An 18,406-nucleotide genomic window follows, 5' to 3' on the forward strand; every position below is an offset into this window, starting at 1 on the left:
GTCACCACCCCCACCCACAAGGCTGGACACACCCTCGACCCCATCTTCGCAGGAAGGACCAACAACCACTTCAGCCATACCTCGCAGCCCCTCTTGTCAGACCACCACTGCATACACTTCTCTTTCAACACCACCACCGCACATAAGCCCGCCCCACGGCCTCCACGAAGGAATTGGAGCAAGATCACAGAGGAGCACCTCAACTCTACCCTTGTCCATGACCCCACCTCCGCCACAACCAACGCCAACACTGCAGCCATGGAACCATACCGCTGGATCGCCAACAGCGCAGACAAGCTCGCCACCCCGACAGACAACTCCCGCTGAAGACCGCCTGGTTCACCACCGACCTCCAAGAAGCCAGACGCTCCTGAAGACTTGAGAAACGATGGAGAAACAGCAGAACCACCGAAAACCAGTCCGCCTATAAGCACACCATGACAGACTACCAACAAATCATAAGCTCCGCCAAGAGGGCCTTCATCAGAAACAAAATCCTCACCAACGCCAGCAACTAAAAGGAACTCTTCAACATCATCCAGCAGTTCACCAAATCCCCCCGGCGAAGCCACAGACATCACACCCTCCCAAGACCTCTGCAACAAGCATGGCTCCTTCTTCCACCTGTAAATCAAGGCCCTCTACAACAACTTTAGTGAACAGACCCCTGAAACGCCCCCCCCCCCTTCAGCAATGACAACCAGCCCACCATCACCAGCTGGACACTGGTCACCACCGAAAACATCACCACGGCCATGAAGAGCACCCACCAAGGAGCTCCCACTGAACCCTGCCCGCCGCACATCTTCCACAGAGCCGCCGCCGCCATTGCGTCCGCACTACGCCGGACCATCAACGCCACCTTTGATTCCGGCATCTTCCCCAACTACTGGAGGCGGGCTGAGGTCAAGCTCCTCCTCAAGAAACCATTAGCTGACCAAACGGACCTAAAAAACTACCGGCCCATTTCTCTCCTTCCTTTCGCAGCCAAAGTCACTGAGAAATTCATCAACACACAACTGACCACCTTCATCAAAGAGAACACCATCCTCGATTCCTCACAGTCTGGATCCTGCAGCAACCACAGCACCCGAGACCGCCCTCCTCACCACCACCTATGACATCCGCATGCTACTCGACCAGGGACACACTGCGGCCCTCATCCTGCAGACCTCGCTGCAGCCTTTGACACCGTCTTCCACCGAACTCTTGCAGCCAGACTCCACGACGCTGGCATACGGGGAATCAGACCTAGACTGGATCTGCTCCTTTCTCGCCGGCAGAGCCCAAAGGATCCCACCCTTCCTCTCTGAGCCCACAGAGAACAACTGGGGAGTACCTCAAGGATCATCGCTCAGCCCCACACTCTTCAATATCTACACGTCGAAGACAACCAACTCATCCTCTCCCTCGCGAAGAACCCCGAAGACACCAAAGCTTCCAGGAAGGAATGAAAGACGTTGCAGCCTGGATGAGCAACAGCTGCCTAAAACTGAACTCGGAGATGACAGAAGTCCTCGTCCTTGCACCCTCCCCACCACATGGGATAACTCCTGGTGGCCCTCTGCCCTCGGAAACCCATCCACCCCGACAGACCACATCTGCAACCTCTGATCATTCTCGACTCCTCCTTCACCATGAGTCGCCAGATTAATGCCAACGCCTCTACCTGTTTCGATTCCCTCCGCAAGACCTTCACGTGAATACCCCCCCGAAGCCAGAAAGACCGTCACCCACACCCTCATTACTAGCAGACTGGACTACGGAAACGCCCTCTATGCAGGAATCAACAAATCCCTGCTACACAAACTCCGGACCATCCAGAACTCCACAGCCAGACTAATCCTCAGCACCCCACGACATGAGCACATGACCCAACACCTGCAAGACCTCCACTGGCTCCCTGTCTAGAAGAGAGTAACCTTCAAACTACTCACCCACGCCTACAAATCCCTCCCCAACATCAGACCCAAATACCTTAACGAAAGAATCTTCCAACAGAGTGGAGGCAGCACCAGGTGTGAAGTCACAAATTAGAGCATGAAGTATTTGTGAAAATTTTTTTTATTATTCTTCGTGGTTAAAAAGTAAACAGGACAGCCAACGCGTTTCGTTCCTACTTGAGGAACTTCGTCAGGGCAAAAAGTGTGATGGATTCCAGTGGGATCAGAACACAGCAGGTCCCGGAGGCCTCTTGCACAGAACTTAAGATAACCATGGAACTTTAAGATTGAGGTGCTCAACCTGTAGTCAGTTGTGGTTGGAATCTCTCTAATGAAAGAATCTCTTTCCACGGCACCTAAAAAAACCTCCGCTCCGCCAACCTCGCCCAGGCAGCGACCCCACGCATCCGAAGAACCAGAGCTGGAGGTAGAGCCTTCTCCTACGTCGCAGCCAAAGCCTGGAACGGGCTCCCAGCCACCATCAGACGCTCCCCACACTGCACACCTTCGGGAACAGCCTCACGACCTGGCTTTTTGGCTGACCCGAAGCTGCACCGACCCCCGCCACCCAGCGCCTTGAGACCCTCACGAGTTAGTAGTACGCTTAAAAAATCCCCTGATTGATTGATTGACCACTCAACATGCCTTCCCACCACTGCATCTACTGAAATGTTTCCACCAGATCTGCTCCCCTATCACAGCCATCACTGTTCACAAGCCACCTGCCTAAGCGCCACAGCAATCTGCCATAACCTGCCCCTATGCAAATACTAGATTTGTATATCCACACATCAGTCTCACCTCACACGCCAGCAGTCTAAGCCACATTCCAGGAAGTCTCTGCAAGCAGGTCATCCTTGCTCGGCCCACATACCATAACCAGACGAGCAACCAAGCACAACAGCTAGTGCCCACATACCACCATCCTTGCAATGCTAAAGAAGCACATCTAAACCCTTACATTCCAACTACTACCTAAAGCGACCGACTCTGCTTACATTACTGTAACCCCGGCGCACCTGCCACCTCCATGTCTGCCGTCATGTCAGCACAAGAACTGCCCACAAATACTAATGACACCTACTTACAATGTATCCATAATCCTGCCCATGTAGCCCCACCCACTTACCATAACCACCTTTAACCACATGCTACCTCCACTCCACCACTGCATCATGCCTACCATAAACAGCGCGGTTCGTGTGCCAACAACAGACCAGCTCACGGACAAGACATCTCTTTGCCCAGGAGCCAACACCGGACCCGTCTTCATAAAAAAAAACCTTCTGTACGCACGGTCGCCCCCAGGTGTGCCCACCTGTCACGGCCACCACACTCTCCATCCTCGACTGCGGAGCCCCCCCCCACCTGTCTGCATCCGAACCCGCTCTTTCGCACCCTTACCTGTCCCCTTCTCTCCTCGCCAGCTGCACCGCCCCCCACCCCTCACGCGAGCCCCACAGCATGCCACTTACTCCAGGCATCCTACTCTCGGCTCCCCTCGCATCCCTGCCTCCCCGCGCTGCTCTTCGTGTTTACTACCGGCCCTGCCGAGGGGCGGCTCCTCTCTGCCCATCTTTGGAAATGCAGCAAACGCCGGGGCGCTCCCCATTGGCTGTCCCCGGCTGCCACTCGCCGGCTCGAGTGAAGCGCTATAAATGAGTCTGAAGGAAGCCGGGAATGAGCGAGATAGATAGGGAGTGCGAAAGAGGGAGGAAGAGGAGAGACAGAAAGGGACGGAAAGCAGTACAGAAGCGAGCCGCACGGACAGAAGAACGAGAGAAGTGCAAGGGGTCAAGCGAAACACGGCGAGAGAGAGGCGAGCTTGCAGCATTAACCCCTGCGCACCCGTTGGAATCCCCTGCAGCTCCTGACACGATGAGTGAGGTGAGTGAGGGCTCCCTCCCGTCGTGTAACGATGCCATGCCAGGCCAGCGAGCGCTGCAGGCTCTCACCTGCCTGCGGGCAGCGGCTGCCCAGGCGTGCCAGGGCTCTGCTCTGTGCATTATTTAAAGCGGCATTTCCTTCTTCCATCCTCGTCGCATCTTCCCATAACTTTCCGTGCTCCCTGTTGATGCGGGCTGCCGCTTTTGCGGTGTGTGCCCGGCTGCACGGCGGGCAGGTGGTGTGTGTGGGTGGCGGTGTTTCTAGGCACTAGGAGTGAAAGATGCACATTCTATTGGGTGCAATAACCATAGACCATAAGAAGAGCGGTGAAGCGCCGTGCATGATGTGGTATGTAAAGTGTGCATGGGGTCTGGCACTGGCCGCAGTGTAACATGTAAACTATCAAACCATCATATTATGGGCCCTTTATAGCACCAGAGCTGCCTGCCACTGCTCTGTGATGCCCCCAGGAATAAAGGGGAGGCATACTGGCTGCAGCCCTGCTCCCGCACGGCATGTGCACGTCACCAATCTGCTACAGCATCAATGCACCGTGTTTTATTGTCTGTATGGGGTAAAGAAGTGTGTATGTGTTGCGTAGGATGTGTGTATGAGCGTGAATGTGTAGCGGCTGTTTGATATTAGCACCTCCCTCCCATCCCTATGCGATGCCGAGGATGCCTCCTCCAATCACTGTGCTTAGAAACCCGGCATTAGCGACTCCCGCGTGACTCCTCTCTAACTTCAGTGAGGTGCAGCTGTGAGACGGGGCAGCCACGGCCTGTGAGCGTGTGTGTCTACCTGCCCGGGCTTTGACTGGTGGCAGCGAGTGCCAGGATCTTTATTGCCTTGAGGCTTCTGCCCATTAACAGCTGTTATCGCTCTGAGCACATGACAATAATGCACAACTGCTTCTATTTTACAAGCTGACTTGCGGTGGCTTTTACTCGGCACCGCATGAACATGATTCTGTGTACACATGGCGATTAAGTGTAAAATGAAACAGTGGAGTTTTCGAATTAAAATATAAAAAGAGAGGACAGTAAACAGTGAAGCAATATCATTTTTAAGGAAGAACGAGTGCGTTGATTTAGATAATGTGAAAAAAACAGGTGTAAAGAAATGTCTAATTATTCAAGGAAAGTGTGTATAATATGTGATACACAATGACCGGGTTTATAGACGAATATCAGTCTCTTCACAACGATGGTCTTTACTAAGAGTGCTATATATATATATATATATATATATATATATATATATATATATATATATATATATATATGTATATATATATATATATATATATATATATATATTAGTTTTCATTTTGGGGGTTTTTACCCCAACTCCCCTCTTTTTAAGTCTGTTTTTGAGGCCTTCTTGAGTTTCCCCCTTCTTTTTATTCGTCTTTGTTGGGGTACCCCCAAACCCTTCCTTTTTTTAATAAAACAAACCTTACCTCGCTTTACATATACACGCCTCTGAACCTTAACAAAACCTTTCACCCTTTGCTTCAACCCATACGTTAACCCTAAATTCACCCTCACCTCCATTTACCTCTGCCCACCTCTTTACCCTAAAATCCTCCTTATGCCCCTTTACCTCTTTCCAGCCCTTAAACCTAAAATCATAGTTACCGCCCTTTGCCTCTACCCATGCCTAAAACCCCTAAAATCGCCATTTCCTCCCTTTAACTCTTCCCACCATTTATTAATAAAAAATTACCATTACCTACATTCACCTCTGCCCTCCCCCTAACTCGAAAATCACGCTTGCCTCATTTACTTCTACTCACCCCTATACATTAAATCTCCCAAACTCCATTACCTCTGCCCACCCGCAACCCTAAAACACCCTTACCCCCTGTACTCCTAAACACATCGTAACCCTGAAATCACCCTCACCACACCTTTACCTCTACCCGCACTTTTACCCCTTTTTTTCTTGAAATATAAATAAAATAATGTTTCATAAAATAGCTGCGGAGTAAAGTACAGCTCGTTAAAGTATGCATAATAAAGGAAAACCCCTTATTAGCTTTCCTGCCTGTGTGGTAAAGACAGTGGGATAAATGTCACGATGGGTCAACGACGGGATACACCACGTTACAAACCCAATGGATCGAGTACTAAGTAGCATTGTTCATGTGTTTAAAGTTAGGGGTGGAGGGAGGCATACGTGTCATTGTGTGTCTATTTAGAAGGGGAAGTACCAGAGTCTTCACAATAAATACTTTTTATAGGAACACAAAATGAGTTTAGGGGCGAGCTTCAGGGGTGTGATGCGCAGCGCAACGTTCATTTCCAGGATAGCTCGAGATCCGCATGTCAGTGTGACGGCCGGGAATACAGTGGAGGGCGCTACGGGCCTGAGAAGACAGGGCAGGGGGCTGAGATGAGCGGGGTATGTGGTCTCTGTGAGGAGCCGGGTATGTGGTTCCTGTGAGGAGCGGGGGTAGGCGGTTCCTTTGAGGAGCGGGGTATGTGGTTCCTATGAGGGGGGTATGTGGTTCCTGTGAGGAGCGGGGTATGTGCTTCCTGTGAGGGGGGTATGTGGTTCCTGTGAGGAGCGGGGTATGCGGTTCCTGTGAGGAGCAGGGTATGTGGTTCCTATGAGGGGGGTATGTGGTTCCTGTGAGGAGCGGGGTATGTGGTTCCTGTGAGGAGCGGGGTATGTGGTTCCTATGAGGGGGGTATGTGGTTCCTGTGAGGAGCGGGGTATGTGGTTCCTGTGAGGAGCGGGGTATGTGGTTCCTGTGAGGAGCGGGGTAAGTGGTTCCTATGAGGGGGGTATGTGGTTCCTATGAGGGGGGTATGTGGTTCCTGTGAGGAGCGGGGTATGTGGTTCCTATGAGGGGGGTATGTGGTTCCTGTGAGGAGCGGGGTATGCGGTTCCTGTGAGGAGCAGGGTATGTGGTTCCTATGAGGGGGGTATGTGGTTCCTGTGAGGAGCGGGGTATGTGGTTCCTTTGAGGAGCGGGGTATGTGGTTCCTGTGAGGAGCAGGGTATGTGGTTCCTGTGAGGAGCGGGGTATGTGGTTCCTATGAGGGGGGTATGTGGTTCCTGTGAGGAGCGGGGTATGTGGTTCCTGTGAGGAGCGGGGTATGTGGTTCCTGTGAGGAGCGGGGTATGTGGTTCCTATGAGGGGGGTATGTGGTTCCTATGAGGGGGGTATGTGGTTCCTGTGAGGAGCGGGGTATGTGGTTCCTATGAGGGGGGTATGTGGTTCCTGTGAGGAGCGGGGTATGCGGTTCCTGTGAGGAGCAGGGTATGTGGTTCCTATGAGGGGGGTATGTGGTTCCTGTGAGGAGCGGGGTATGTGGTTCCTGTGAGGAGCGGGGTATGTGGTTCCTATGAGGGGGGTATGTGGTTCCTGTGAGGAGCAGGGTATGTGGTTCCTGTGAGGAGCAGGGTATGTGGTCTCTGTGATGAGCGGGGGTATGTGGTTCCTGTGAGGAGCAGGGTATGTGGCTCCAGTGAGGAGCGGGGGTAGGCGGTTCCTTTGAGGAGCGGGGTATGTGGTTCCTATGAGGGGGGTATGTGGTTCCTGTGAGGAGCGGGGTATGTGGTTCCTGTGAGGAGCGGGGTATGTGGTTCCTATGAGGGGGGTATGTGGTTCCTGTGAGGAGCGGGGTATGTGGTTCCTGTGAGGAGCGGGGTATGTGGTTCCTATGAGGGGGGTATGTGGTTCCTGTGAGGAGCAGGGTATGTGGTTCCTGTGAGGAGCGGGGTATGTGGTTCCTATGAGGAGGGGATGTGATTCCTGTGAGGAGCAGGGTATGTGGTTCCTGTGAGGAGCGGGGTATGTGGTTCCTGTGAGGAGCGGGGCATGTGGTTCCTATGAGGGGGGATGTGGTTCCTGTGAGGAGCGGGGTATGTGGTTCCTGTGAGGAGCGGGGTATGTGGTTCCTGTGAGGAGCGGGGTATGTGGTTCCTGTGAGGAGCGGGGTATGTGGTTCCTATGAGGGGGTATGTGGTTCCTGTGAGGAGCAGGGTATGTGGTTCCTGTGAGGAGCGGGGTATGTGGTTCCTATGAGGAGCGGGGTATGTGGTTCCTATGAGGGGGGTATGTGGTTCCTGTGAGGAGCAGGGTATGTGGTTCCTGTGAGGAGCGGGGTATGTGGTTCCTGTGAGGAGCAGGGTATGTGGTTCCTGTGAGGAGTGGGGTGTGTGGTTCCTATGAGGGGGGTATGTGGTTCCTGTGAGGAGCCGGGTATGTGGTTCCTGTGAGGAGCGGGGTATGTTGTTCCTGTGAGGAGCGGGGTATGTGGTTCCTATGAGGGGGTATGTGGTTCCTGTGAGGAGCAGGGTATGTGGTTCCTGTGAGGAGCGGGGTATGTGGTTCCTGTGAGGAGCGGGGTATGTGGTTCCTGTGAGGAGCGGGGTATGTGGTTCCTATGAGGGGGGTATGTGGTTCCTGTGAGGAGCAGGGTATGTGGTTCCTGTGAGGAGCGGGGTATGTGGTTCCTATGAGGGGGGTATGTGGTTCCTGTGAGGAGCAGGGTATGTGGTTCCTGTGAGGAGCGGGGTATGTGGTTCCTGTGAGGAGCGGGGTATGTGGTTCCTATGAGGGGGTATGTGGTTCCTGTGAGGAGCAGGGTATGTGGTTCCTGTGAGGAGCGGGGTATGTGGTTCCTGTGAGGAGCGGGGTATGTGGTTCCTGTGAGGAGCGGGGTATGTGGTTCCTGTGAGGAGCGGGGTATGTGGTTCCTATGAGGGGGGTATGTGGTTCCTGTGAGGAGCAGGGTATGTGGTTCCTGTGAGGAGCGGGGTATGTGGTTCCTATGAGGGGGGTATGTGGTTCCTGTGAGGAGCAGGGTATGTGATTCCTGTGAGGAGCGGGGTATGTGGTTCCTGTGAGGAGCAGGGTATGTGGTTCCTGTGAGGAGTGGGGTATGTGGTTCCTATGAGGGGGGTATGTGGTTCCTGTGAGGAGCCGGGTATGTGGTTCCTGTGAGGAGCGGGGTATGTGGTTCCTGTGAGGAGTAGGGTATGTGGTTCCTGTGAGGAGCGGGGTATGTGGTTCCTGTGAGGGGGGTATGTGGTTCCTGTGAGGAGCCGGGTATGTGGTTCCTGTGAGGAGCCGGGTATGTGGTTCCTGTGAGGAGTAGGGTATGTGGTTCCTGTGAGGAGCGGGGTGAACGATCGCTTGAACGGATGATTGATGGCATGGAAGTAAGGGTTAACCTAATACCATTAATTCTGAAAGTGCAGAGGGATTCCTTGGGGGAGGGAGGGGGAGGGGAGGGAGGCTGAGAGAGAGAGATAGAGAGAGAGAGAGAAGCAAGGGGCGGGAAGAGAGAGCAGAGAGGCAGAGGGAACTTAGGAGGGGGTGAGCAAGATAGGTGTAGCGGAATAGGGAGCGCAGAGGGGAAGCGCGTGGGGGAGGGAGGAGGAAGCACCAGGGAGAAACAGCACTAGAGAGAGGTTGTCTTTGAGAGCGAGCAAAAGAGAGAAAGCATTGAAGGGAGAATAACGGAAAATGGGGAAAGAGTGAGATGGACGAGAGCGAACTAGGAGAAAGGTAGAGAGGAGGAAGGCGGGTCAGAAATGGAAGAGTGAGTTGGAACTGAGACCAGACGCAGAGAGCCGGACCAGGAGTGGAGGGCTAGCTGGGAGAGTCGACAGAGAAAAGGGGGCGGCGGAGAGAGCGGAGACTCAAACCAGAGAGAACGAGGGAAGGGATTTCTTTTATATAGTGCTTACTACGCCTGATGAGGTGTTGCAGCGCTTTTCAGCAGGCAGCACGCTACTCCAGAACCCAAACAGGATTAGTAGGGACATGAATAATGGTGAATATGTTTATTTGTATTGAAAAAGGATAGTCAAGTTATAGAAGAGGGAAGGGTTTACGTTTACATATATCTCTGAAGTAATATCAAGAGGCCTGCCAGCAAGAAACAAGTGCACATAATCAAGATCACGAGAAGTACGAGAACTGTACCTGTCCGTAGGTGTTAAATATAATTTTTAGTATCCCTTCAATAAAGAAGATAATGTAACATCCCCCAAACACAGATACTGCTTTATCAATGTAACCATCTTCTTTTCAGATCCAATCCAAGGGCCTCTGGTATAAGCTGTATTTGTGTCCCGTTATTTTGCTTGGGGGGCGGCGTATATAATATAGCCACACATGTACATGCTATGCTTACAGAACACTAGCTATGGCATCACCTTTGCCCTGAGCCCCCCTGCCGTCCTCTACACCCTGGTTCCCCTCTGCTGCAGCATGCATTCAGCCCAAATCCCCCTGCGCTGCCTGAATCAGGCAACGCACACCTTTCACTTCTACTGCACAGCTTGACTTGACCTTGTCCTGGAAATCGGGACATATGTTCAAAATTGTTTTAAAAAGTGTCGGCGCACCGTCCGGGACACCAGGACAGTACTCGGAAAACCGGGACTGTCTGGGGAAATCCGGGATGTCTGGTCACCTTACCGTGCATGCTTCCCCAACATTAGGGAAAATGAAGCTCACACAGTGCGCACCGGAAGCAGCCGTAAACACACGTCGAGGCTTCCGCCTGATCCTATCCTGAAAGGCGTCAGGCCAACGGCTGATTTATTACATTTAGGATATTTGTCTGGTATCATGTAGCGCAAACTCGACCCGAAGGTATTGGAGCGCTTTACGTCAGCAGCAATTTCAGTACACAAGGGCACATTCTTTTTTTGTGTGTTTTTACAAGTGTCCTGAGTTTTGAATCATTGTACACTGGCACAGGTGGGGGAGCTAGTGGAGAGCCTACTAGTTACATGAGTTGTGGCATATTGTACCGAGACACTGACACACTGATGAGTGGGTGGAGCTCTTACAATTGGCACGTGTGGGGGAATATGTGGGGAGCCTGCTAATGGCCTGGGTTTTGGCACATTGTACACTACAGGTTGGAGCGCCAAGTCTGACCTGGAATTTGGCACCTCGTATGTGAGCACTGGCTCCTGTGCAGGGATAGGTGAAATGCTTTCAAGTGGCCTGAGTTTTGGCACTTTATTCATTGGCAATGGCCCATGTGGAGGAGTGAGTGGAGAGCCTACACGTGACCTGGGTTTTGACAAAAGCCCATTGTTATGTTAAACCACTATTGAGGGGACCTGTCACAGATAATGTCTTTTTTCTAATTTACCATCTTATATACTATATACATTGTGCACTGTGGTGAAAATAATGTATATTTCATTGTTGTATTTTAACTTTTTCATGTGTGTCTCTTTGCCATGTAATTGCATGGTGTTGTGTACAAGTTACTGGCAGACCACATTTCGCTTATAATCTTGAAAAAAATGTATTACTGAAAAAGGCATGTGCCTCCTCTTGATACCCGGCCTGTCAGGGGGAAGGAGGGACTGCAGCAATTGATCACGAATAGCTGTGACCTCTGAACTTTGCGACTCATTTGATGAAAATGTGACAACAGTATGTTGGCCCTAAAATGAATGGGTGAATGAATGGGTGAATGTTTTCCTGTTTGATGCATGTGTAACATGGGGCTTGGGCATCCACCTTCATTGTCACTCTTTGGTACGGAAGTAACTATGGAATGTCTTTCTGTATGTGCAAATACAGCTTTGCACATGTTTGCATCAAGGGGGGGTCAAAGGGGGATTATCCGCCGTGTGTTTCCCCCTGAACAACACAGCACCCCAAATCTGGATTCTGCCCTGCATTGTGTGGAAACGTTTAAATCTGGAACATGGTTCTCACTAGCATGGTAGCGTACATTTCATTTTTGTCTCTTTTTCTGTACCAGAGTTTATATTTTTACCAAATAGAAGGCAGGGCGGAGAAGTAATTGCACATTGTAGTGAGGAATGGGTAGCTAGCTGTTTTAGCAATTTCAGAATAGACTTTGTTATGCCTCGGGGAAATCACCTGCTCAGCCATAATCTTGTAGCTGGCAGGGAGGTGTCCCTCCCGACAGCCAGTGTCTGTGGTGCACCTATGTGGATCAGGAACGGCTAAAGATATCTACCTTTCCACTAGGCCTATAGGTCTTCTATTTTGGACCCTCAGCACAAAGCACAAAGCATTATGTAAATGTAATGTAATGGTGTCTTGTAAAGCGCCTGAATCACCCCACATGGGGTATCTCCGCGCTGTAGACCACTGGGGAACCCGTCCTGGCTTTCCCTGTGAGATGGTCCCTACTGGGTATCTCCTAGGTGAAACTAGGCATCCTCGGTGTATGTGGGGGGCCGTTGTGGAGATGAGGCAAACTAAAGCCCAGAGTTGCCGAGTGTGATCCCTGGTTAGAGTAGGCACCGAGGCAAGAATTATCGAGTCTGCTGACCCTGGTCCTGCCGCCCAATTATGGGATTGGTGACCTGAATACCTCCTTTCATAGTACGTCAGGAAGATGCCCGGCTTCATTCATTAATCCCACTCCACTCAGTACACACTTAGCATATTATGTGTTTCGTTCTTTTGCTCTTAACTCTGTCTGAGTTTCCATACTAGGTCACGAGCTTTGAGGGTGCCACATTGCACTGTGTAATGTAATGCTGCCCATGACACTCTCAACACACACATTCAGGTTGAAATAGTAGCACAAATGTGTGGGTGAGGAGATTCGCACGTATAGAGCCTTTTTTACAAAGAATTGGCGTAGTACAGCATCTCAAGTCATTTTTCTGCGCTGCCCTACGCCAATTTGAAAGGGCAGGGCGCAACGCAAGCACCATTGTTTTTTTCCAGGAAGGGGCACTTTCCTGCACAAAAACTATTGTTACGCCTCCCCTGCAGAGGAGTATAGTTTTGATGCATTCCCAGGTTTGAAGATATTTGTAAATCCGGGAATGTGTCAAAATCCATGGGTGTTGCATGGTAGAACCCACAGCCATGCATATGGAACGCCTCCTTGATGTAGAGAAAGGCAAAGCACCACTTTACACTGCCTTGTCTTGCCTTTCTCCATATCGATGAGGCCCTGAAAAGGGATGTATGACATTACAACGCATGCTTTTACATTGCATGCTTTTACATCGCAGTTTTTACAACGCATGCTGTTACAACGCATAGCGTTTTGGGGTGCTGGATAGTGAATAGTTTAATTTACTATTCCAACTCCAGTCCCCGTGGACACTAGGGAAGGTGTTGGATAGTAAATTAAATCTATTCCCTATCCTAGAGCGCCCCCCAGCGCAATGCGTTGTAATGGTTTGCGTTGTAAAAGTTGCAATGTAAAAGCACTGCGTGGTAAAAGTTGCGTTGTAAAGGATGTTTCCCCCTGAAAAGCCACGTAGGGTGGCTTTGCATGGCCTCATAGAAATGACTGAGAGGCCTGCACCACCGGAGCGTCATAAAAACATATGCTCCGGTGGAGTCGCTATTTAGGAAATGCAAATGTGAATTTTCATACACGTGGCCCATTGAAAGCAGAGGCACAACGCATAGGCACATAATGTAGTGATTCCATGCAGCACACTTCCCTTCACTTAGACCATCTGCATTCTTTATATCAAATCTGCTCTACATTTCATTCACTTTCATACCACCGATCCCATCGAGAACTGAAGCAGGCTGCGGTGGCATGTGGCGCTAGTGACATAAAAATGATATATTTCAGCTTACATCCACAGCTTCTCTCATCTAACCCTGCCCACAGGCTTATGAGGTTCTACCTCAGTTGTAGGCGCTATGGAACGTGCTGAAATGAATAGTCATTCATCTCCGAGCTCTTTCTTCCCTTCTGTACATTTTGCTTAATAATCACACTGTTTGTCTGAGAGTTTCCACCCCTCTCGTGTGTAGCCTGCTGCTCCCCTCATTGCCATCTGCTAAACTCTATTGTGTCCCACTTGGCTTGTCCCTCCTTTCTTTCGTTCTTCTAACCTGGACTCTCCATGCATTACCTTGCACAGGACTTGTAAATGTAGTGCTTATATAGCGCACGTATCACCCCCGAAGGGGTCTCAAGGCGCTGTACACATACCGCTGTGGAACCCGTCCTGGCCTTTCCATGTGAAGTGCCCACTCCTGGGCACCCCCAAGGTGAAGCCAGGCATTCTAGCGCTGTTGGGGCTGTTGTGGAGATTAAGCAAGCTATTGCCCAGAGTTGCAGAGTGGGACCCATGATTAGAATAGGCACCGAGGCGAGAATTATCAGGTCTGGGGAAATTGAGCCCAAGACCCGCCAAGGCAGCAATTGAACCCTGGTCCCGGGCTAGACCTCTGCATCAGGGTCTGCTGCTCTAACCATTGAGCCACACTTCTCACACTTTAAGTGGGATGAAAAACTGTGGGGGGGGGGGGGTGTCTCTAAACGGGGTGTGGGCTAATAAACTCAACTAGGAATCCTTTTACATGAAGTTTGGCCTATGTAATTAATGGCATGGATGGGAATATTTAAACTAAAATCCTGTGCTTCCCTTAGCATGCCCCTCCCCCCCTCGCCCCCCCCCCCCCCCACCCCGTCCCTAAACGTGTTTTTTTTTGCTTCTATCTGAGGTTTTTAGTTTTGGACAATGGACATATGCCTAAAATAATCCAGAAATATTGGCTGTGCCAATGCTTATTATCTGTATAAGATAAAAGAGTAACACTGATTTTAATCAGAATCAAAAATATTGATCAATTCTTGGTCTTCAGAGTCTTACTCACTCCCGTTCTTCCCTTCACTCCTCTTTCCTTTGCAGGTTCTTAATAGACACGTAAGCCCCTTTCTCCCCACATCTTTCCGATGTCCACCATCTGCATATCTCACACCTCAAGCTGTTCCTCTTATGTATGCTCTTTCCCCTTTCTCCCGAACATACTGTCCTGGTCCTTCTTCACTTCGCCACTGCTGTGCACGCATCCATTGACACGTAAGTGCTGCCTTTTCTTTTGCTTTCACATTCAATATTTCAACAGCTGTCTACCTCCTTCGTGCACATTCACATTCACCAATAATCTGCACGCTCTGCAGCGAGGCCAAGGATTGGATGAGCAAGTATTCTGTACACATGACCCATTGACAGGTAATGTGAGGAACTTGCGCTGCCTTCAGCCTGAACTCCCGAGCAGTCACTTGTCAGTTTTTAAGACCAGCGGGATCTACCCACTTCAAGTCCCGTCTGTGCATACTACAGACTAGGTACTGCTGATGGCGAGTTGAAGTCGAGGCGTTGAGACATCAAATTGGGGGTTGTTGTTTTACCCTTAGGAGGAGCATTTTTTAGTTCAGGAAAGTTTATATGAATAAAGGCACTAATAACCCTGGAAATCTTCACTTACAATGCGACTATCGAGCCATGCTACTATACAGCAAACGAGAAAAATAAGACACATGAATCACTAAACCCTCAGCATTGAACCATGGCTAAAAGTCTGTCCATCCATCCATTCATCCATTCGAGGTTCCTTGCTTCCATTCCTTTAGCCTTATTACTTTTCCACGCTGCCCTCCTCTGCTTCCAACATTTTACTCCTTCCCTTTCTGTCGTTCTTTACTTTACATCCCTCCTTCCTTTACATGTTTCCTTTCTTCAATTCCTTTGCATCCCTTTTCCCCCATCCTACCCTCGATCCTTTCCGTTACCTCTATTCTTTCAATTATTTGCCCGTTAATTACTTTCTCCTTCCTACCATTGCCTCACATCCTTCCCCTTCCGCCCTCCTTCCATCCTCCTTTCACCCCTTCCGTCCTTTCTCCCCCCCCGCCCCCTTCTTTTACACTCTTCCTCCACCGAAGAGTATATAACACGTCATACTCTGGTGTGACGCAAAATGATGAGCGCTCCCTGCAAATGGTGATCCGGGGCCCCGGAGTCTCCCTTATGTCGCAGATATGCATTGGCCTTGGGCTGGATGGAGCCCCTAAAGGATTGGTGGCCCTGAAGGGTCAGGGCCCCGGCGCTACAGAGGCCTACGTTACACCGCCGGTCCTTCCGCCCGGAACGCACTTTGAAGGTTTCTTTCCTCCAGTAACGCGCTGTCTTTTGAACCTCCCCACCCCCGGACGGGATGCAGTTCGCAGCGCCACTCCTGCTGGGGGTGGGGCTGGGGGGGGGGGGGGGGTCGTTCCCATCGCTGCGGCATCGTTTGCTGAAGTCCCTTCAGTTCCCAAGGAAGCAATTCTTAGAGCAACTGTTTCCACAAGCAACTGCTTCAAACCTGCGCCCCACTACCTCAGCTCCTTATAAGGACACATCCACCGTCATGGAAAAACACATTTTTTCCATGGTCATACGAAAATACCAGTAGAAATGCAAGAAGGCTTGTGGCTGAAGTACGAGGAAGCGACAGCCATGTCCTGGTGGCTGTAGAATGCAGAGGGAACCGAACCCTTCGAAAATACGGCGATTTCCTGTCCGGCCAGTGCGCCTGGCAGTGTGAGGTAGAGTCCACTCCAGCCGCTGCCTCTGCTTGACTGCTAGGGACGGCATAGTCCGCCACCTACGCCTACCTCTAGTAGGGATGGGGCAGAGTCAAGTTAACGCCGGGGCCTGTGAAAGACCTAGGGGCATATTTATATGAAAATAGTGTTGCGTTTTTTGCATTTTGCTGTGCCGAGCTGCACCATTTACAAATCTCAGGTATGCGCCATATTAACAAGAATACGGCGCATCCCTGTGCTTACCCTCTGTGCCAATGCTAAAAAAACCTGTCTAGCACCAACGCAGGCACCCCTGCACCGTGGTGCAAAGGTGCCTGCGTTGCAGAGATGATTGTGTTTGTGTAGGAAGGGACACTTTCCTGCACAAAACAATAATTAATAGCAGTTTGCTCCTTCTATGTGTGCTGCAGAATGCAGCACACATAGATAGAGCGAAAATGAGGAGAAATGAAAGTATTTCGCCTCGTTGCACCACATTAGCACCTCTTTTTGAAATGCGTTAGTTTTTGGTGCTACCTCAGATGTACAGATCCTTGTAAATCTGGAGCACTGTCAGAAAGCCATGGGTGTTTTTGGGAACGCCCACAGCAACACCCATTGCACACCCCTTTGGTGTTGCAGAGGGTCATATTTATAAGGTTGTATTAGGCCACACAAAATGGCTTAGAGCAGCCTTGTAAATATGGGTTTGCAGAGAGCGCCACCAGAGCGCAAGGAGCTTGTAAATATGAGTGATCCACAGAATGGTATCAGTTCCTAAGAAGAGACAGAAAGAGAGACTCTACAACCTGTAAGAGGTGTGAGTATGTTGGTCTCTTATCCATTAGGTTTGGGTTTTGAGTACACGACCAACACGTGTCTCGGAGGCTAAGACATGATTATCGACCTTACAATAGGTAAGGTGGGGTTATTGAGTGTCTCTCCCTGATTCCCACCATTTATTATTTCAGCACTCGGTCCTGATGAAGTGCACAGGGATCTACTAGGGAACTACAAGTTGCGCGAAACATGTAGACCCAGGCGGACAACTAGAGCCAAATTTCAAGGGGGGGGCTGAAAAACATTTCGGGGCAGGCTAATTTTTCCAACCATAGACAGAGTGGCTGTAAGAAGGGGTGAACACACAACAAAAGCCTCATTTACAAGTAAATGGTCTTTTAAAGACCTGTTAAGTACTCGGGTGCGGCTGCAATTAGATGCTCGCCAGCCCGCAAAGCTGTCTCCGCCAGGGCTGACACACACGAGGGGGGGGGGAGGAGGGGATGAGGCTGAAGACCGTGAGCCCAATGGGTGTTGCGCGCCTGTGTAGACCAACACTCACTTTTAATATTACACTTCTTTTCGTGGTTTGAGAGCGCTGGGAACACACTGATTCCTCCCTTTATTTGTTTAAGGAGAGTCTCCAAACCCATTAAATATTTTAGTTTACCTAAAAGACCCTTCATTAAACTAATTTGGGTACCGATAGGTCATTTTAACTTCACTTTCACTGATTCACTTGACCCCCACACCCACATTCACAAGTGTGGCACCTCCTAAAAAGATCTCCGCTAAAGAGCCCTCTCGCGGGGCCCGTGAGGGACTGCAGAGCCACCCCCACGAGGAGCACTGCCCAATGATGATGCTTTACACAAGGGTGTGTGAGGGCACAAGAACGGATAGGAGTTTTTCCTCCACATCAAGCACACTCGACCGTTACCTGTAGGCCAACATACTCACACCTCTTACAGGTTGTACAGTCTTTCTTTCTGTCTCTTCTGAGAAACTGATACCATTCTGTGGATCATGACTTCTTTAGGAGCATTGGTACAGGATCTTCTATTTCACAACAGCTCCTAGTCCCCCTTTCTTAAGATAGTGTTTACGCTTGTAAATATGCCCCTTGAGACTGAGAGATGTGTTAGAATGAAACCACAGACCGCTAACTCTTGACCCTCTTCCTCATGGGAACAGTCCAGCCCAAACTGCCAAGACTGGGCCTCCCTGGACCAGAAACAAGCATCCTGGGACCGGTTTCGGGCCATCCCCCCTCATCAGCCAGGGATGGCAGGGTCAGCCACCTACTGCTACCTCTAAGACGCCAGTAAGGATGGGACGGAGTCAAGTTAACGCCGGTGCCTGCAAATTACCTTGAGAGATGTGCTAGACTAGCAAGATGTCAAAGCCAGTTAACTCTGCAAGGCCTGCAGGGATGGGGCTGAGGCAACTCACAGCTACTGCCTCTGAAAGACTGCTAGGGTTGGCATAGTCAGT

General features: G+C 50.5%; 1 protein-coding gene across 1 annotated transcript in view; it reads left to right on the forward strand.

The window, feature by feature from the left end:
- The first annotated feature begins 3,622 nt into the window (after positions 1 to 3,622).
- The window catches only part of PCP4L1 (Purkinje cell protein 4 like 1), a 349,325-nt gene continuing 334,541 nt past the window's right edge, over positions 3,623 to 18,406 (forward strand). Inside the window, exon 1 of the mRNA XM_078670606.1 lies at positions 3,623 to 3,830. Coding sequence (XP_078526732.1) covers positions 3,624 to 3,830 — 207 coding nt within the window. The 5' untranslated portion in view covers position 3,623. The remainder of the gene's footprint in view (positions 3,831 to 18,406) is intronic.

The sequence above is a fragment of the Lissotriton helveticus genome, chromosome 12 (assembly GCF_964261635.1).
Source record: "Lissotriton helveticus chromosome 12, aLisHel1.1, whole genome shotgun sequence".
In the NCBI taxonomy this organism is placed as follows: Eukaryota; Metazoa; Chordata; class Amphibia; order Caudata; family Salamandridae; genus Lissotriton; species Lissotriton helveticus.